The following is an 18,306-nucleotide window of genomic DNA, read 5'->3' on the forward strand; positions in this document are numbered from 1 at the left end:
TAATGTATGTTTTTTTGCTTTCTTGGGATGTTAAAGCAGTCATTGTATTACCACCCTTTTGATAAGGGCCCCAACAACAGGTACACGGCGTATACAATGAACGTGCTTTTATATTTTTTGAAGATTATTATTTATGCTTTGTGCTTATTATTGATGTTAAAACAGTCATTGTATTACCACCCTTTTCAAAAAGGGTCCCAACAACAGGTACACGGCGTATACAATGAACATGTTTTGCATATGTTGTTTAATAAGTGCTGTGCTATTTAGACCCTATTTCTTATAGAAACTTTTGTTTTGTGTCGTATTAAATTTTGTTTAGGTAGTTTATTCCCGACAGGTATGCAAACACTGCTTCCCTTACCTTCTCTGTTATATCAGGTTCGGGAAACAGCAGATGATACCTGTCGATGACTGACATATTTAGTTTCAGAAGTTCTATTTTCAGGCTTTCTCGTTGTTCCATATAAGTTGGGCATTTAAAGAAAATGTGATGGAATGTTTCTTTGTCTCCGCATTGGATACAGCAGTCAGTATTTGTATAATTCTCAGCAGCTAGCATACTGGTTCCTAAACGAAGTCGTGTGTATACTTTATCTTTTAGTGTATTAGTACTATATGTTTTGATTGTAGTGTTAATTTCCCCATACTCAAAATTGTGCTCAAGTTTATATACTTCAAAGTCTCTTACAAATTTGTTTTTTGTTAGTTTCTTTATCCAGCTGTATGCTTCAGGGACGCTTAATTTGATGTTTGTTCGTGAACCTTGCCTTGATGCTTGTTTTGCAATTTTATCAGCCATTTCATTTCCTAAGATGCCTATGTGACTAGGAATCCAGACAAATGTTATTGACACTCCTAGATCATGAAGCAGTGTAGTATTATTAAGTATTTGCTGTAAAATTTCTGGTCGTGACCTAGAAAAGCTTGTTTTCATTGACATGAGTGCACTTAAAGAGTCTGATAGTATTGTTACTTTGTTGTGTATATTGTTTGCTTCTGCTTGCTGGAGCAGCATTTTTAGTGCAAGGTCAATTGCCGCCAGTTCACAAGAATAAATAGAAAGCCTGAAGTCAAATTTTAACCCACATTCAAAAAGGGGTGTCATTCTATTATCTCTCGAAACAATAACTTTCTATATATACTATCATTGGTACCCTTCCAAGTTCTCCGTATAACGCAATTGAGTTTGTTGATTTTTTTACTCCAAGTATATAGCGAAAAAAAATCACATGAATCATTTCTATGTCGGTAGCTGGATTCATACCCCAGATAAGAACTGAAGAAATTATTAAATATTTTATATAATTTATACAGTGAAAAAGATGCTTGTTGAGCAATCAGTTTTTGAGACTTATTGAAGTTGCCATTTTTAAACAAATTGATTCCCAAGTAATTAAAGGAATTAACAACTTCTATTGGGTTACCATAAATCTGTAAGTCTATATGCGTTGCACTTCCATTTTCAAAAATCATTCCATTAGTCTTTGATACATTTATTTTTAATCCCCACCTGTCGCAGTAATTTTCAACGTCATTTAACATTAATAGTGAATATCACCCAATAATAACCCATCCTTGTCCATGAAAATAGGGTGTGACACAGTCCAAAGGTGTCAAAAGTGACACTATACAATAGTGGCCTTGTAAACACAATGACAGACACGTGCCTTAACAAAAGCAGTTGTAACTCCCAAATAACGTTTAATATAATTTGGTATTAACCAAACATATTGCTTGTAGTTAGCTATCAAATTATCGGTTGTAAAGCGCCTTTAAACGTGTATATGAAAAGTGCGCTATATAAGTTTAGTAAATAATAATAAATAAAAGTGGTGCTCTAGGTCAAATTAACACTGTAATTAAGCATTGAACATGGCCTATGTCCATCGTAACACTGTTCTTTAAAATAAAATTGAGAAAACTAACTTTCTTGATGTTTCACTAGATGTTGCATTAGTAGTTCATTTTGTAAAATAATTAAATTTCACATTTAATACATATCATATGCATGTTGTAGTATTGTATTACATAGACATTATAGTAAAGATCCTTTATCTCAAATATCATTACGAAAGATTGCATTACAAAACTAGCTAAAAATAAAAAATAAATACTTCAAATCGAAGTTGAACTCTCTCAAAAACATCGATCTTTCCATAGTCCAAAATTTCAGCTCCATAAAGAGTATATTGGTTTCATAGTTTATCAAAGATTTCAGTTTGTAAGTCTATAGTTAAAGAAGGCAATTTGCTTTCCGTAATAAACTGTACATTGCTCTAATGTAGCCTGATTAGCAATATGTACTTAGTATTTTTGAAAAGATCTGGTTCTACTGAAGTATATACCGAGGTATTTATATTCATTAACTATATATCCAAATATACAACAGTGATGAAGGTTTCTCAATCTTCGACAGGTTATCGGATACTCCATTCCTCACAGCTTTCACACTGGATCCCATGCTGATTACGTCGCACGTTGTTCCCACATGCGATGCACGGGAAATGAGACATTGTCAAACACAAATAACTATATTATGTCCAGATATACAACACATTTACAAGATACAATTTATATTTTATCCTTTATAATTTCAATGATAAATCACGTGAATAATACTGTAACGAATGGTCATAAGTGGTATGACGCCTATCCCAAAGAAGGGATTTATAAGGAACATATTTAACAATTGTCACACTTATTGCAGCAAACTGCTGACATACTTTCCAATTAAAGGCCACGAAACCTAATTATTGCAACAAAATAATTCACACTTCTTTAATTTAATCCAATTATGTACATCAAACACATCGGCTACTTTCATTCAATAATACATAATTATCTATAAGGTACATATTATTTATTACTTATTTTATTAAGGTACATCAAAGAAATTAAAAGAAAAAACAAACAAAGTAAATAAATCGTTTATTTCATATATAATACAAAAAAAGAACAGAGCCTGGTGTGTCGCCCATGATAATGGCCTGTTGTGTCGCTCTTGACAATCCACTAGTATGTCCCAATCACATGTTTTGCTGAAATATAAAACATAATTCATTTATTAGTTTTATTTTAACATAATAATACAATAATTCTGGTGGGGACGTTTTGACCAGCTAATGGGGACGTTTTGACTTTTGGTGGGGACGTTTTGACCAAAATGGGGACGTTTTGACCGTAGGACGTTTTAACCTGGGGACGTTTTGACCTGCAACCCTCGGGAAGAGTTCGATTTCCGCTTTTAGTCAAATCGGTAATAAGGAATAAGAGAAATGAAATACTCTTTGAAATGCCTATTTAAATATATGTAAAAGTAAAGCCGTTATAACTAACTTGTAAACATCAAACATCTCAACTGATCATGATGAAACTCATGCTTTGCTGAAACGGATTTATATCGCAAATGGCTAGACGAAGTGCACAGATCTCTCTCAAACTAAGAGATAAGTTTGTATTTCAAAACAAAGCCAATGTACAATGGTTCCCAGGTAAGGCAGAGTGTTATTTTTCTGATTATCCCATCCAGTAAGTCGGAATACTGGTTGAGAAGCAGTTTCCGACATCCCAACATCCCTAACATCAATTTTGGGACGGAAATATGAAAATCTACGATCTGATCTTTTGTCAGCAGTTTTCATCTCTGGTTAGCAGATATTTTCGCAAAAAATTGCTAATTCCGAGACAAAAATTAAAGAAATTGGAAAAACGGTAAATCTGTGAGAGTGCAGCTTTAAAACTTCCAAAATTGATTCTTTGTAACTACAAAAACTTCCATAATTTTGAAGAAACTTCCAAAGTTGAAAGCTTGGAAGTTCAGAATATCAAAACATTTGTCAATGGTAATTTTATGGTCACAGTTTCAATCGGTTTAACTGTTTCTAAGTAAAACAAATTATTATAATATTATTATATAAGTCTAGGAATTTGGCAAGTTAAAATTGCAAATTATTTGATTTTTAATATACTTGTTCAAAAATAGTTGAAAAAGATCTCGTATTTTGGAGGCTTAAACTTCCACATTTCAGTGAAAAACTTCCATTTATAATTGATTGTCATGAAGTTCATACTTCCAGTTTCAAATTCTTAATTGAAGCCCTGTTCGCTATGGAGGCTACTGGTTGACGGTACATTCCCGAACAGGGCACAAATCCCGAACACCGGCTAAAACATGCGTTTGTTTACAGTGATCGATTATTCAATGATCTAGATTAATACAGAGGCTTGCCTTGGTCACACTTGCGAAGTTTCATCATGTTTTGTTAAGTATTTGGCTAAAAAATGCCATTCAATGTTTATACGCTTAAAGATCAAAATGTAGCACATGGGGGAATGACGTCAGAGGGCGCACGCGCATCCTTAGGTTTTGCAGTTGTTGACCTACATTCAAGATATTTATAAATAGAAATCATGGTTTACATTCGAAGCGAATGTTTTTCAGAAACAATAAATCACTTTGCAGCTAAGTGTTTATTTAACCCTTTACTTCATAGATACGCAATTTTACTTATCTATCCATAGCTTCATAGATACGGATCTTAACGTTTTATCCATAGCTTCATAGATACGTAATCCTACGTATTCGTAATGTAGGGCCATTTATTTTCATACCTGATGCTTGTTTATTTGCTATAAATTCATATTCATGAAGTATAAACATCGATAAATACAATGCACTAAAAAAAACACTATGTTACTATTTAAAGAATTTCGGAAAATCGCGAAATAAGGTCACTGGTATCAAAGATGCGTAAAACGTTGACTGCGCAGGTTTGTGGGCATTCCTGTCTCGTTTTCCTCGTGGAAATTTAAACAATACTGCAAGTTATAATTAACTACCAATAATACAACTATATTTTATTGATCACGCGCCTGACGTCACAGGTCATGGTTCGAAAACGTGTCAAAATGTCGGCCATGTTGGATAAACAAAAAATCATCTGGCTTGTATAAACAAAGGCCATAAATCATTATATGGGACATATGTGTCACTTCTGTTTCGCTAATCCGGTCATAAAAATGCGCATCTGCTTCTACAAATTGAAAGTAAGTACAAAAGTGTTATAAAATAATGACTATCCCTATTGTTAAACTTTGACATGACCCAATTTAACATCGATCAGCTGTTGAAACACGTGTTTTCGAATACACGAGAATGCAATGAAGAGCTAATTTCTGGCCTTGTTAACTTCAGTTTAAAACAACATTGCTGAATAATGTCATTTATATTTCAGTGTTTGTCTGACGAATCGGAACATTCTGGCTTCGATTAAAATGAGTTTGAGTATGACGTCGAGATGGCGAATTCGGACCTCGGCGTCACGCACACAAGGATACGAGAAATGAGGATTTTTAAAATCAAACCCAAATGACAATACCTGGACATGCAATAAACGATATAAATTTAGTAAACAACAACATGCAGGCCTCATTTAGTAGTTGAATAATAACTTTATTTGTGCATTGTAGTGTTTAATAACCGAAAGTTACTGTTGATTAAACTTTTTTTTCTTCTGTTTCATATATATATATAAATATACCGTGCTTCTTTGTTGTGAATTATTTTTTAATTCTGTCCATCTTTGTTTCAATTCAGGTTGCTTTAAATGAATTATAAAAATATGTTGTTTATATAATATTTTGTGTTATGTTTGATAAATAAAAGTGTAAAAAAATCAAATTTGACATATTTTTCTGTTTATTTATGAATATCATGCGGAAATAATTTAGATAACAAAATAAAATTTATATGACTGGATTGGAAATTTAAATTCTATAAACTTTACATTGATGACTTATTGATTAATTCAAAAGAAATACTAAGAAAATAGGTTTGTAATACATGAGGGTTAAAATTCCAATAATATCAATAATCTTCTATGAAGTAGGGGTACTGATATGAACTGATAAGCCATGCACTGGCAGCCTGAAATGGTTTAGGTTTACATGAAGTAAAGGGTTAATATAGCATACTTTTTAATTATAATTGTATGACTATGTATTTTCGCTTTTCAAGTGTTCGGTATTTGTGCCTTCCATAGCATAATTTAAGGGGTGATTTACTGTCCATAAAATGAACGATTTTCGACATGAAATTGATGAGATCATAAATCTGTACTTTTACAGCTGTTTTCACATGAACCAAAGATGTTTCATACAAAATTTTAACTTACTACAACAAAAACTCTCCAAGATAATTGTAAAAAACCTCAAAAAGTGTTCGGATTTGTGACCTTAGCCAGTATTCGTTTCCAAAAGTCCAGACTTGTAATTCCCACAATGTGCTTCTTTATCGTACTAAATATCTCTTACATTTGTCAATGTAGACGTGCTACTTGTTGTTTCTATTCGTCAATTTTTCTGTATTGATTTGTCATTTGTCATTATAGTAGTCAAAATGTATATTTGTCAGATCTAACCTGTATAAACTCACTAAAACATAGATCGTATAACTTGACTTTAACAATATGATGATGTAATTTAGAAAGCCGAATCATGCATATGTAAAACTGCAATTCTACAGTCCAACAAGACTTAGTCCAGGTTTACAAAAGGGAATTGACAAGTTCAGAATTACAAGGATAGACGATTTCGCCTATACCTTATATGGTAAATGTCACCGAAAGAAACGAAGGTGAATGGGCGGAGTTAACGATTCGGATTTTCTTTAGTTTATTTCCGTCGAATCAAGCAAGGGAGATAACATCTTCGCCTACTTCCTGTATATTCCCGGTTGTAAGTCCGAGTACTCTCTCTTTATTTCACAATAAAAACTAAAATTAACTTCATCTTTTATTTTATTTTGACGATCAATGTTCCTAAATGGATTATAGATCACCATATTATTTAGTCAATTGCAGTTGGGTGTATCTGAGCTGGGCTCACGGACCCAGATTTATACTGCCACTGTCAGTTTTTTTTTACTAATATACCCAAGCAAGCAAAAATTGTTCATTTATTTTATTTTCAAGTGGCAACCCCCAGTTGGCCCGCAAGTAAACTTAAAGGTTAATTTTTTGTCAATATTTCTCAGAAAAAAGTACTTAATTACGCCATAACGCACCAATTTAGACTAAAAATCTTTAAAATATTCTAGGTGGAGTACCCCTAAACCCCACTTCCCACATTTTAAACATATTAATGTCATGCCCACTCGAGGGATCATGTTCAAAAAGTTGTGCCCCTAAGTAACGCCCCTCTAACGCAAGTCCCTGTTCAAAACCGGCTCCAGCAAACCCACGAAACTTTTGATGGACATCATAATGATATCCACCTAGTTTTGTCTGATGTTATACATTTACTATCTTAATAAGCATGTATGGTGTAAACGTGTAATTTCAATACATCATTGAAACAAAATATCCATGTGGATGGAAGAACAGCCCTCCAACCCACTTGTGTCCCCAGTTATGAATTACGGGATCTGCCACTGTGAACCATAACAATCAAGTGGGGGATTTCAAGAACATGAAAAAATAGATATTGTGAGTCTTAGATTAGAAAAACAAACTCGCGATTTTTCCCCTCCAAAAGGGCTAGGGCCGCTTCACCTAGATGTGAAAAAAAGCCCTGACTGTTGAGTGTGGGTGGGGTATAAAAGGTAACAGCAAGTAATGATTGTTTATTAGCAATAAATTGACTTCATCATTGAAATACTTTATTACTTATAAAATAATATTCGTTACAGTATAATGTACGAGTTATATGAAGTTGTAATCTTAGTGTATTTTATCCATACAGTTCCAGCTACCATGTAATAAACCTCTGGGGGCATCTTAGAGAATAATTTCAACTTAATGAAAATTTAGATTTTTTTCTTCGTAAATTTTTAATTATCTAATATTACTTGTAATCTTAAACATTGCAAAAAGGCAAGAAAGTGTCCTCTAATGGTAGAATTTAAAATAGTGTTTATAGTAATTTAAAGCTGCACTCTCACAGGTTGAAAGTTTTGACAACCTTTTTTTTGTCCAAGACTCGGCTGATTTTGGCAGCAATGCTTTCTATACAAATAATAAGATTACTTACAATAAGTGACTGTACAATATGTGGAAATAATGACATAGAAGATGAATTCCACTTTGTGTAAATTTGTCCTCCATATAGGGATTTACGGGAACACTATATACCAAAATTTTATTGGGGAAAACCAAGCATGTTTAAATTTGTAAACCTCTTAAATACGACAAAAAAAACAATTATTACACAAATTAGCTATTCCGCGATAATTGCGGTTTACCATTTTGTATGCTATGATCGTATTATTGTTATACATTCCATTTTCATGCATGTTTGTAAGTATATTTTGTATGCGATAATAAGCTGTATATGCTTATATCGAAATAAATCTTATGTTATGTTAATAAAACAGATCTAAATTGTTTGGAAAACTGCCGACATTTTTCATTTTTCTTAAAACGTTACTGTAGTATCACTTTTAGCCATAAAACATTGCGAACGTAAAACTGAAAAACTGTATCTGATCTTTTGTCAGCAGTCTTATACCACTGGTATCCAGACATTGACGCAAAAATTGGCTAATTCCAAAATAAAAAATAAAAATAGTTGTCAACACGATCAATCTGTGAGAGTGCAGCTTTAAAAGAAAAATAAGACAATGGGACTTTTCATTCTTGAAGTATAGTTTTATGCTAATGACTTACATTTTGTTGTGCTTGAGTCATTTTGCATACATTTCATTTCATGTCATATGTGCGCATTAATTACTATTATATAGACAAGAACATGTTGTAATATCATATATTATTTTATTCGACATGAAATAATTTATAATCCATCCTGTTTCCAAATCATAGTCCATAGTGTCATAATATAGATAATTCCTAATGTCCATAATAAGGTTCGCAATGTCCATGGTCCAAAGTATCCATAATTGGTTTAAATAGAGCCGAGGAAATTTCCGAAAGACGTAAGGAGGAGTTAAGACATGGTTAAGGTGGAGCTATCTATAAATTAAATTAAATTCATCTCGTAAACATGTTCAAAACTGCGAATAAAGTCACCACCATACAATGTACTTTGTAGAACTAAGAACTGAAATCTGTCTTTTACACACCGCAATGTAACACTCGGCATGTGACTTTCACAGAATGACGTGTGTTTACCATACACGACTTTATAAACACGACTGAATCGTCTGTTGAATAGATGCAACAAGAATAAAACTCCAATCGGTACAATGACAAATGAAAATGTGCAGTGTAAAATGTAAACATACAACCGATGAGTTGGCGGTTGTAAATTGTAAATTGGTAAATCATCAATGTTACAAACCTAAAATACACACATACACGTCTGGACTTTTGGCAACGAATGGCCTCCATAGTTTGCTGCACATGATGTGCAAGTTTGTCTACAAAATGAAAAATAAACATTAAGTAAGTTATTTACATGTCTCTGTAAGAACTTCAATTTTTGATTGCCTAGTAATCATATAATTGAATTGCAGTACCTGCTTTATGAAGATCTAAAGAAAGTATGCGAAAAAAACAATTGTCAGAACAATTAATCATACAATAAAGTCATTATCCTTGACTTATAGATTAACTTTTGAGGTCAGTAGGTCAAGGGCACAATCAACAGCCTTCTAAAAACTTTGTCCACACAATAAAGTAAAACTTTAGTGGTTTAGTGGTTAATAGGTCAAAGATTAAAGGGCATGGGCAACAGATTTATATAATCTTTGTTTGCACAATAACTCTAGAATGATTTGACCTAGGACCATCAAGCTTCAATGTTAGGATGCCTGCCCTTAACCAGTAGATAACTCTATTGATTTGGAGTGAAAAATTCAAACATTACAGTTTTACAAAAAATCTTCCCACAGTTCAAAGTTTTAAATGTTTGGCTTCATGAAAATCAGGGATGATAAAATTCCGGATTAATCCAGAACTCCGGATTTAAGGCCTCACGGATCGATATTGAGATTAATGTAAATCTGTTGAGTTTTTTTCTAGGGGGGAGGGGTACAGGGAAGCGATACGAGCTCAGTTTGAACAATATGGGTACGGAAAGGTGAGTTTTCCGGAAGTGAAAAGCCGGAAATTAACGAACGTATTTCCGTCTTGGCAATCGAGCTAAATGATTGGTTAAGATAGCATCAGGTGATTACGGAAATTACCGATGGGACTAGAAGACAGTATTCGGATAGTCGTATCTGGATATGACAGACGACGAAGACGAATAAACGGGTATTGGAAAATTGGAAAAAAACAACGACCACCACCAACTTCTAAAAACATCGATTCGTCGATTTTAAGGGTATATTTGCCATTTATTTTTAAGAGAAATTCCCGAAACATTTCTTTTTAAGTTAATAGAAAGTGATCAAACTGAGAATGAATTTTGCTCTTAATAAGAAGTGGCTGTTGACCATAATGGGAAAATTGGTTTGGTTCAAATTAAAAAAAAAAATGAATAAATATTTTGTAGAGGCAGTCATTTTATTTTCTATTTGAGATAGTTTAACAAAACTTCTTGAGGACCCAGTTTGATTGAGATTTAAATTCTATAGTTGTTATTTGTATTTCCAGGTATGTTGATGGTTACAAAAGTCATGGATGAACAGACACCTCAGCCAGTGCATCCAGTTGTTGCTGTCAATGACTGACAATTCAATCCAGAGGCCATGATACTTGGATTTATGGCTGAACATGCTCCCTGGCACCACAGTAGTGTGTCTTACTTAAGACACTTGCCAAAGATACAAAAGCTCTCAGCAAATTAAAACGTAGGTGTACAGCATCATACAAGATGACTTACGGAGTGGCTAGCCATTTCAATGATGAACATGTGGAGGAGTTAATGGATCTTGGTTTTGTTTCAACTAAGACAAGTCAACAAACACAAACAATGAGAAAACTGTTGCAGCTATTTTTCTGCTATAGAGAAAGAAATAGTGTTGAGACATTTGGCCTCCTTAAAAATCACAAGGGCTGATTCTGAATCAATTTTCATAGAATTTGAAAGCCTGTTTGAGAGACTTACAGTGCCGTGGGACAATTTAGTTTGTGTGCTACTGGACTCATGTACACCATGAGTGGAAAAATCTGGCTTGGGGACCAGAATACGTTGAAGTCCACCATGTCCACAACGGCTACGCTGCCAAAGCATTTAAGTCCCGTATTGATATTACTTGGAATAATATATACATTGTATAATAATTAATAACATTATATTCTCATCAAATGTGCAGAAAATGGAATAAATACTCTTATGATACATAAAATTTGAATAAATAACACTTTTACAATAAGCATTTGCAAGCATGATAATTGACATGTTGTTCATTATTATAAATCAAACATCCCACAGTGTAGACTGTTCATACACAGGCATTTGATCATAGCCAGTTGAGTTTTATGGGAAGTGGACAACTGAACCAAAATGTCAGGAACATGTCTTATGCCTGTGACTTCAAGTAAAAAAAAGAAAATTTAACTTTGTTTAAAGACAATGGTGTTAAACTTCACTGCTAAGATTCCTGATAATTGTTCTGATTGTGGATGTCTCATGTTGAACATAATTATATCAACCAAACCGAAAGGTGTACTCCTTGAACACTATTCTAACGCAAAAAAGGGTATTAGAATCCCTGAAATACGAAAAGCTTCGGAAAGCCCCCCTTGTCCAGGACCCATTGCGGGCCTTGAGCGGCCCCCTGAACCCCAGGCAGACATTTTCAGGATTGGCAACTTGGCTCTGTTATCATCCCTGGAAAATATTGTGCAATTATTATTTACTAATGCATTTCTTCTTAAAACACCTTTATTTAATCTTCGACATATTTCTTCCAAAGCAGCGCTTAAGGTTCATTGAGATGTTGTTTTTTCTTATTATGTGAATACAATGTTATTGTTAACGTTTTTGCTTTTAGGTCATATGAAGAAAGGTGTGGAACAGATCCAAGCCTCGCTTCACAACATCGATGGAGTGCTGGAGATCCATGATGCCAGAATCCCTTTCTCAGGCAGAAACAATCAGCTGCGAGATGTCTTTCACGTCAGGCCCCATGTTTTGGTTCTGAATAAGAGTGACTTGGCTGATCTGTCAAGGAAGAAGGAGATTGAAGAGAAACTATATAGCCAGGGCATAAACCATGTCCAGTTTACTGCTAGTTTGGCAAAGGACATATTCAAAGTTATAAGAAAGGATATAGTGCCGATATTGTTAAAAGATATTCAGTCACGTCCAAGGTTTAGGCCGGATATCCATAACCATTATAACATTATGGTGATTGGTGTTCCAAATGTTGGCAAGTCAACCATGCTGAATAAGTTGCGTGAGTCTTATACAAAGCAGGGGAAAGGTGCAGCAGTTGGGGCATCACCAGGAGTAACTAGATCTGTGATGAACAAAGTGCGTGTTAATTTTGATCCAGACATGTATGTGGTGGACACTCCAGGAATTCTCAGCCCAAAGATTGGTAGCGTTGATACCGGCATGAGATTGTGTCTTTGTGATTCAATCCCAAACAGACTGATGGGAGAAGATCATATTGTCGACTACATGCTCTACTGGCTAAATAAGCACCACAATTTTAAATATGTGAAGTACTATGATTTGAAAGAGCCATGTGATGATGTGATGGATTTTCTGGCTCAGATTGCTATTAAGAACCAGTTTGTGATGAAAACTAAGGAACTTACACACTCCGGTGGCCTTCAGTATCGACTGAATTTTGTGAGAGCAGCTACATTTGTATTGAAAGACTTTCAGAGGGGCAATTTGGGCAAGATAATGTTAGATGATGATTATTTAGATTTTTGAAAAACGTTCATTGAATATCAAATTGCATTTCCGTTAAATTATATATATATATATATATATATTTTTTTTCTTGTTTATCAGTAAATATCATGAAGTATTTAATATCACATTCAAGATATTTGTATGATATGCCTTTGGTAAAATTTGTAGATATTTAAATTTAGTTTTTTTAGCTCTACTGGCCAAAGGCCAGAAGAGCTTATGCGATGGTAATGTGTACGTAGTATGTGCATCCGTGCGGTCGTGAGTTCGTGCGTCTTGTAAACAATTGCTTGTGAACACGATACAGTCTTCAGTTTTGATTGTATCTCGATGAAACTTGTACAGTATCCAGATGTCCATTAGAGCTTGGTTCCTTTCGAAAACCAGCAAGATTCGCCCATGAATGCCTAGATTATGGGCCATGAAAGTTTTAAAGAAATGCTTTCTATTTTTAGCCAGGTCTGCATGAGTGAATTCTATTTTTAGCCAAGTTTACATGTATATGTAAATTCAAGTCTAGAGTTAAGGGAGACAATTTGCAAGTCTAGGATTTTGAGAGACAATTTGCTTTTTGCTTCTGCAGTTGATTTTGTGAATTACTCTGCCTTGATCTTGTTGAAAGCCTAAAGGCCATTTTTTAGCTTTAAGTTCTGTAGTTTGCGCATTCATCTTAACAAAATTGGTTGTGAATGTTTAAGTTATGCACCTGGTGTCATTACTGGCCACACCCAGGGTTCACAGGTTTGGTAAACATAAATCTGGAAAGGTTTGAAAAAAATCTTTTTGTGTGTTCGTGCATCCATCTCAGCACAATTGATTGGGAATGTTTGTTCAAATGGATCAATGTTGTCCAAGGATGCCCTTGACTTTGACCTTTTGACCAACTTTTTTTAACTTTTAAAACTACAGAAATTTTTACTATGAGTACAGTTTTGAAAGCATTTTTTTTTGTCAGATGACTTTTACTTGGCACATATTAAAATAGTTCATGCAACTAATCTGCTTACAATACTTTCTGGGCTCAGATGTTGAACGTGCTACAATTTCAGGTAACCCAAACACAAAACATAAACTATATGTCTGTTGCCTTTTACCCATGCATACATGCTCTTGATTGATATGACCACAAAAGCCATGCCAGTAGAGCATAGGCCCTTTTGGGCCTCTTGTTTAAATAGAATTATGCAAAATGTGCACACAAAGTTTGAGGACAAGTCTTTCTTAAGTTATTGATGGAAACCCGTTTTCTGCTAAAGGTAACCCTGACCTTTGACACAGTAATCCCTGCGTATACCATGCTTTAGAGCCAACATTATAAATCCACACATATCAATGTCACCCAGACAATACAATACATACATCTTCTGCTGCGGCTTTCGATGTGTTTTGAAGAACATTGGTTCCAAATTTCATGAACTCTGATATCTCTCACGACCCAGTTCCCTATAAAAGGTCATGATAAAACTACAAGGTCACTAATGGTAAAACTACAAGGTCACTCATACTACAAGGTCACTCATGGTTAAACTATAAGGTCAAATTAGGCAATTGTGTGTAGATTGGTTGACTTAGACTTGGACCTGTTTTAAAACTAGATATTGCCTAAACAGTCATGTTTTATATGATATTTAAATTTTATTAGTTTATTTTATAAGCATTGTTCAAATTTTAGTGACAAAAAATGGAATAAATACAAAATTAGAGCAGTGTTTACATTATTATTTTGTGTAAGTATTGAACCATTGTCATTTTAAGCTCGACTATTCGAAGAATAAGGAGAGCTATACTACTCACCCAAGCATCGGCGTCACACGTTGGTCACGGTTTAGCATGTAAGCACCATTAAGTCATTATCTCTGTAAATACATCATTTATTGCATCGAAACTTCTGATATGTATTCCCAACTAAATTAATGAAGTTAGATAACACTTATTTGAATATAATGCAAATAATGGGCCTTTTTTATTTGACTTAGAAATTCTGGTTAAGGTTTTGCATGTAAGCACACATAGGTTAATATCTCAGCAACAACTTGATGTATTGCATTGAGACTTTTTACAATGTTACTCAACCACCCAACCTACTTAAATAACCATGTTAGATAACTGTATTTTGCAAATAATGGCCCATAAAATTTTGCATATAACCACATTTATGTTAATATCTCGGCAAATACATAATGTATTGCATTGAAACTTTAAACAAGGGTTCCCAGCCATTGAACCTTCTTAATTAATCAAGTAAGATTATAAGTATCTTCCATGGCCGAGAGTGTAAGATAGGTTCATTCCTACCCGAGTGTAGGGTGTTTTGCGGAAACGAGGTTTACCGAGTTTCCGCAAAACACCCTGCGCGAGGGTCGGAATGAACCTATCCTACACCAGCGGCTATGGTAGATACTTTTTCTCCCACCTCAGTTAAACAAAATTAAGTAAAAATGTATTTGTTGCTGGAACTCTTTAGTGCTTAGTGAAAATAATTGCGTATGGATATGCAATAGCACGTGGTTGTCATGGATATGCGCGCAATGATCCAGTTAATGTTAATTGTCAAATCGGTCTTTTTAAATAGTTCTAAGGTCAAGGAGAATGAAGCATTATTTCTTGAATGGTGCTTGAAAACTGTTTTATGGTGACATTTGAAGCGATAAATAATTAATTAGCGTTCTAAATATTGCCACCAGACAAGGTTTCCATGATGCGCTACAGACGACAGTCTACAACAAGGAAGGTAATTACAATGTGGTGACCATTAAAAGAAGTTCCATTCGGGCATTTTATTTTCGCCCGTGGGCAAGATAAGAATTTCTAGCATGGTTAAATTAATGGATCTACTTATCTGAGGTGGGAGAAAACTATATCTTGCATATAATATAAATGTTGCCCCTTTATTATTCGACTGGTCAAGGTTTTGCATGTAAGCACATATTGGTTAATATCTCACCAACTACTGGATTTATTGATTTGAGACCTAATACAGTGATCCATGCATGTAAATTAGCCAAAACTTTTCAATCCTTACACTGAAAAGCGGCGGAATAGTTGAGCGCGCTGTCTCTCGTGACAGCTCTTGTTGTATTGACTCGAAATAAGAACATACACTACTTAAAATTTACAATAATATTGAAACACTGACAGAAATAAATTCTACATGTACGTTGATGCTTTCACATTGTAAAAAGCATCAATCCTTTGGGATTTTTTTGGAGTGCACTACCTCACTTCACCCATTGTATTTAAAAACTATTAATCTCCCGCCATGGAGTGGGGAGGGGATTATAGGAATGCACTTCGTCCGTCTGTCTGGCTGTAACATTTTGTGTCCGGGCTATAACTTACTTATGCATGGATGGATTACTATATTACTTGGTACTAATGTTGTCCTCATTCAGACGATGTGCAGTGACCTTGACTGGGGTCCATACCTCAAAGGTTCAGGTCACACGAGACATTTAAAGGTCAGAGTACACATGCTCGTGTCCGTGCTAAAACTTAATTATGCATTGACGGATTACCATATTACTTGGTACCAATGTTGTCCTCATTGAGACGATGTGCAATGACCTTGACCCGGGTCCATACCTCAAAGGTCAAGGTCAAACGAGACATGTAAAGGTCAGAGTTCACATGCTCGTGACGCGCTAGAACTTACTTATGCATTGATGGATTACCATATAACTTGGTACAAATGTTGTCCTCATTGAGACGATGTGCAGTGACCTCGACCCGGGTCCATACCTCAAAGGTCAAGGTCACATATAACATTTAAAGGTCATAGTACACATGCTTGTGTCTGGGCTTTTTACATTTAGCAGTGTAGGCATGTCAATTCTTACTGGCTTTATCGACCTTATACAATTCATGTTCTTTTAGCAACAATAACTGAATTGATGCAAGAACTCGAACCAATTGCAATTTGTGCCAGTAATCCATCATTACCTTTTGGGTCCATATTATGACAATGCTAAATAGAGGATAAGATATAAATGTTAATTGAAAGTGTTAAACAAGTTGCACAGATTGATACTTAGCACACTCTACCAAGCATCATCATTATGTGCAACAAGCTTAATATTTAAAAAAATGGACACAAATGTGATAATATATTTATAACATGTGTATTCTCTTCAAAAGCAGTAAAACAATGTTATGACGTCACCACAATATATATGTATCACTTTATTGAAAATACTTAAGGCTTGCTTTTTCATCGATGTTATAAATCAAGGACTCATTTTCCTTCCTATGTTTAGCCAAAATAACCTTGACATTGATCTTACCTACAACATGTACACTACACACAATATGAAAATCTTTAACAAATATCCTTTTGTAATATGTTCAAATATCCAAGAATATTTAGGTTACCGATCAAACAACTTGTATTTCTATATTCCCACTCTTGACCAGTGGTTGTGTACAATTTTGGTCAGATTCAACGTACCAGTCAGAAAAACAAAATATACTAAAAAACAACGGCGGGGGATATAGCCATCCTTTGGACTGCCTTGTTCTATGTTATAATACAACCTACATTTACAGCCAATGAAATTGCATATTGGCATTCATTAAGTACTAGGCTTAATCATTAAGAATTTCATTTTTCGCAGGTGTTTAAAGGTCCACCAACAGCCACTCATGCGATACACTGGCAATCCTAAAATACTTCAGATTTTGCATTGCAATGTGTCAGCCAATGAGGTAGTATTCTAAGTCGGTGTAATGTCTTGAATTAAAACCTTAATGATTAAGAAAGGCCATGTTCAGTTTGCTTACATCATCCATTCTTTATCATTAAGATTTTAATTCAAGACATCTAACTTTTACGTAGGTCATTGTATTGAAATAAAATTTGCATATATATATATTATATATATATACATATATATATATATATATATATAATATATATGAAGGGCAGAAAAATGATGCTCCATTTTTTTTTTCAATTCTATTAGATAAAATATGTAAAAAGCCTATGAACTTAAAAAGCTGTCATATATATGAAATATGAGGCCTAAAAAAACACATTTGGTTCGGGTTCCCCGACCCTACCTAAGAAATTGACGACAACTCTACCATTTCTATAGTCAGTTGTTAATAATATATATATATATATATTTTTGTGTTTTAATATGTAAGCTTTATACAGAAGAACACCATTCTCCAATGATGACAATAGCGTTCTTATATAAAGCCTTATAAAATAATAAATAAATAAACAATATATGTTTGTCAAACATTATGCCCCCCTGAGCGCTATGTTGTCAGGATTATTTGGACAATTGAATGAAATATGCATGGACCGAAATGACAGCTGACTTGTCATTAACATTGGCTGCCTTTGAGGCAGTTATAAAATTATGGCCATTCAAAGTGTGAGGATGAGAGGTACAGTTTTTAATCATGTTCAGATAATGACCGATCCTCTTAGCAACAGGAAATAAGTAAATATGACATAATCTTTAATGATGTACATGAGTCATGACCTTTGACTCTATGACCTCAAAGTCATCAACAGGTCACCCAAAA

The 18,306-nt window shown here is 34.3% G+C and overlaps 1 protein-coding gene across 3 annotated transcripts; it reads left to right on the forward strand.

Annotated features, from left to right (window-relative positions):
* Positions 1–3,356: 3,356 nt before the first annotated feature.
* On the forward strand, positions 3,357–14,477 carry LOC128239902 (mitochondrial ribosome-associated GTPase 1-like). Of its 3 annotated transcripts, none has more exons than XM_052956364.1 (3): positions 3,372–3,494; positions 10,557–10,753; positions 11,900–14,477. In XM_052956364.1, the coding sequence occupies exon 3, from the start codon at positions 11,905–11,907 to the stop codon at positions 12,790–12,792; it is 888 nt and encodes a 295-aa protein (XP_052812324.1). In that variant the 5' UTR covers positions 3,372–3,494; positions 10,557–10,753; positions 11,900–11,904; the 3' UTR covers positions 12,793–14,477. The 3 variants fall into 3 exon arrangements, with proteins under 3 accessions (XP_052812310.1, XP_052812324.1, XP_052812317.1); XM_052956357.1 differs by lacking the exon at positions 3,372–3,494 and adding an exon at positions 9,702–10,284; XM_052956350.1 differs by lacking the exon at positions 10,557–10,753 and having other exon boundaries at positions 3,357–3,494.
* The last annotated feature ends 3,829 nt before the right edge of the window (positions 14,478–18,306 follow it).

This window comes from Mya arenaria, chromosome 1 (genome assembly GCF_026914265.1).
Source record: "Mya arenaria isolate MELC-2E11 chromosome 1, ASM2691426v1".
Classification (NCBI taxonomy): Eukaryota; Metazoa; Mollusca; class Bivalvia; order Myida; family Myidae; genus Mya; species Mya arenaria.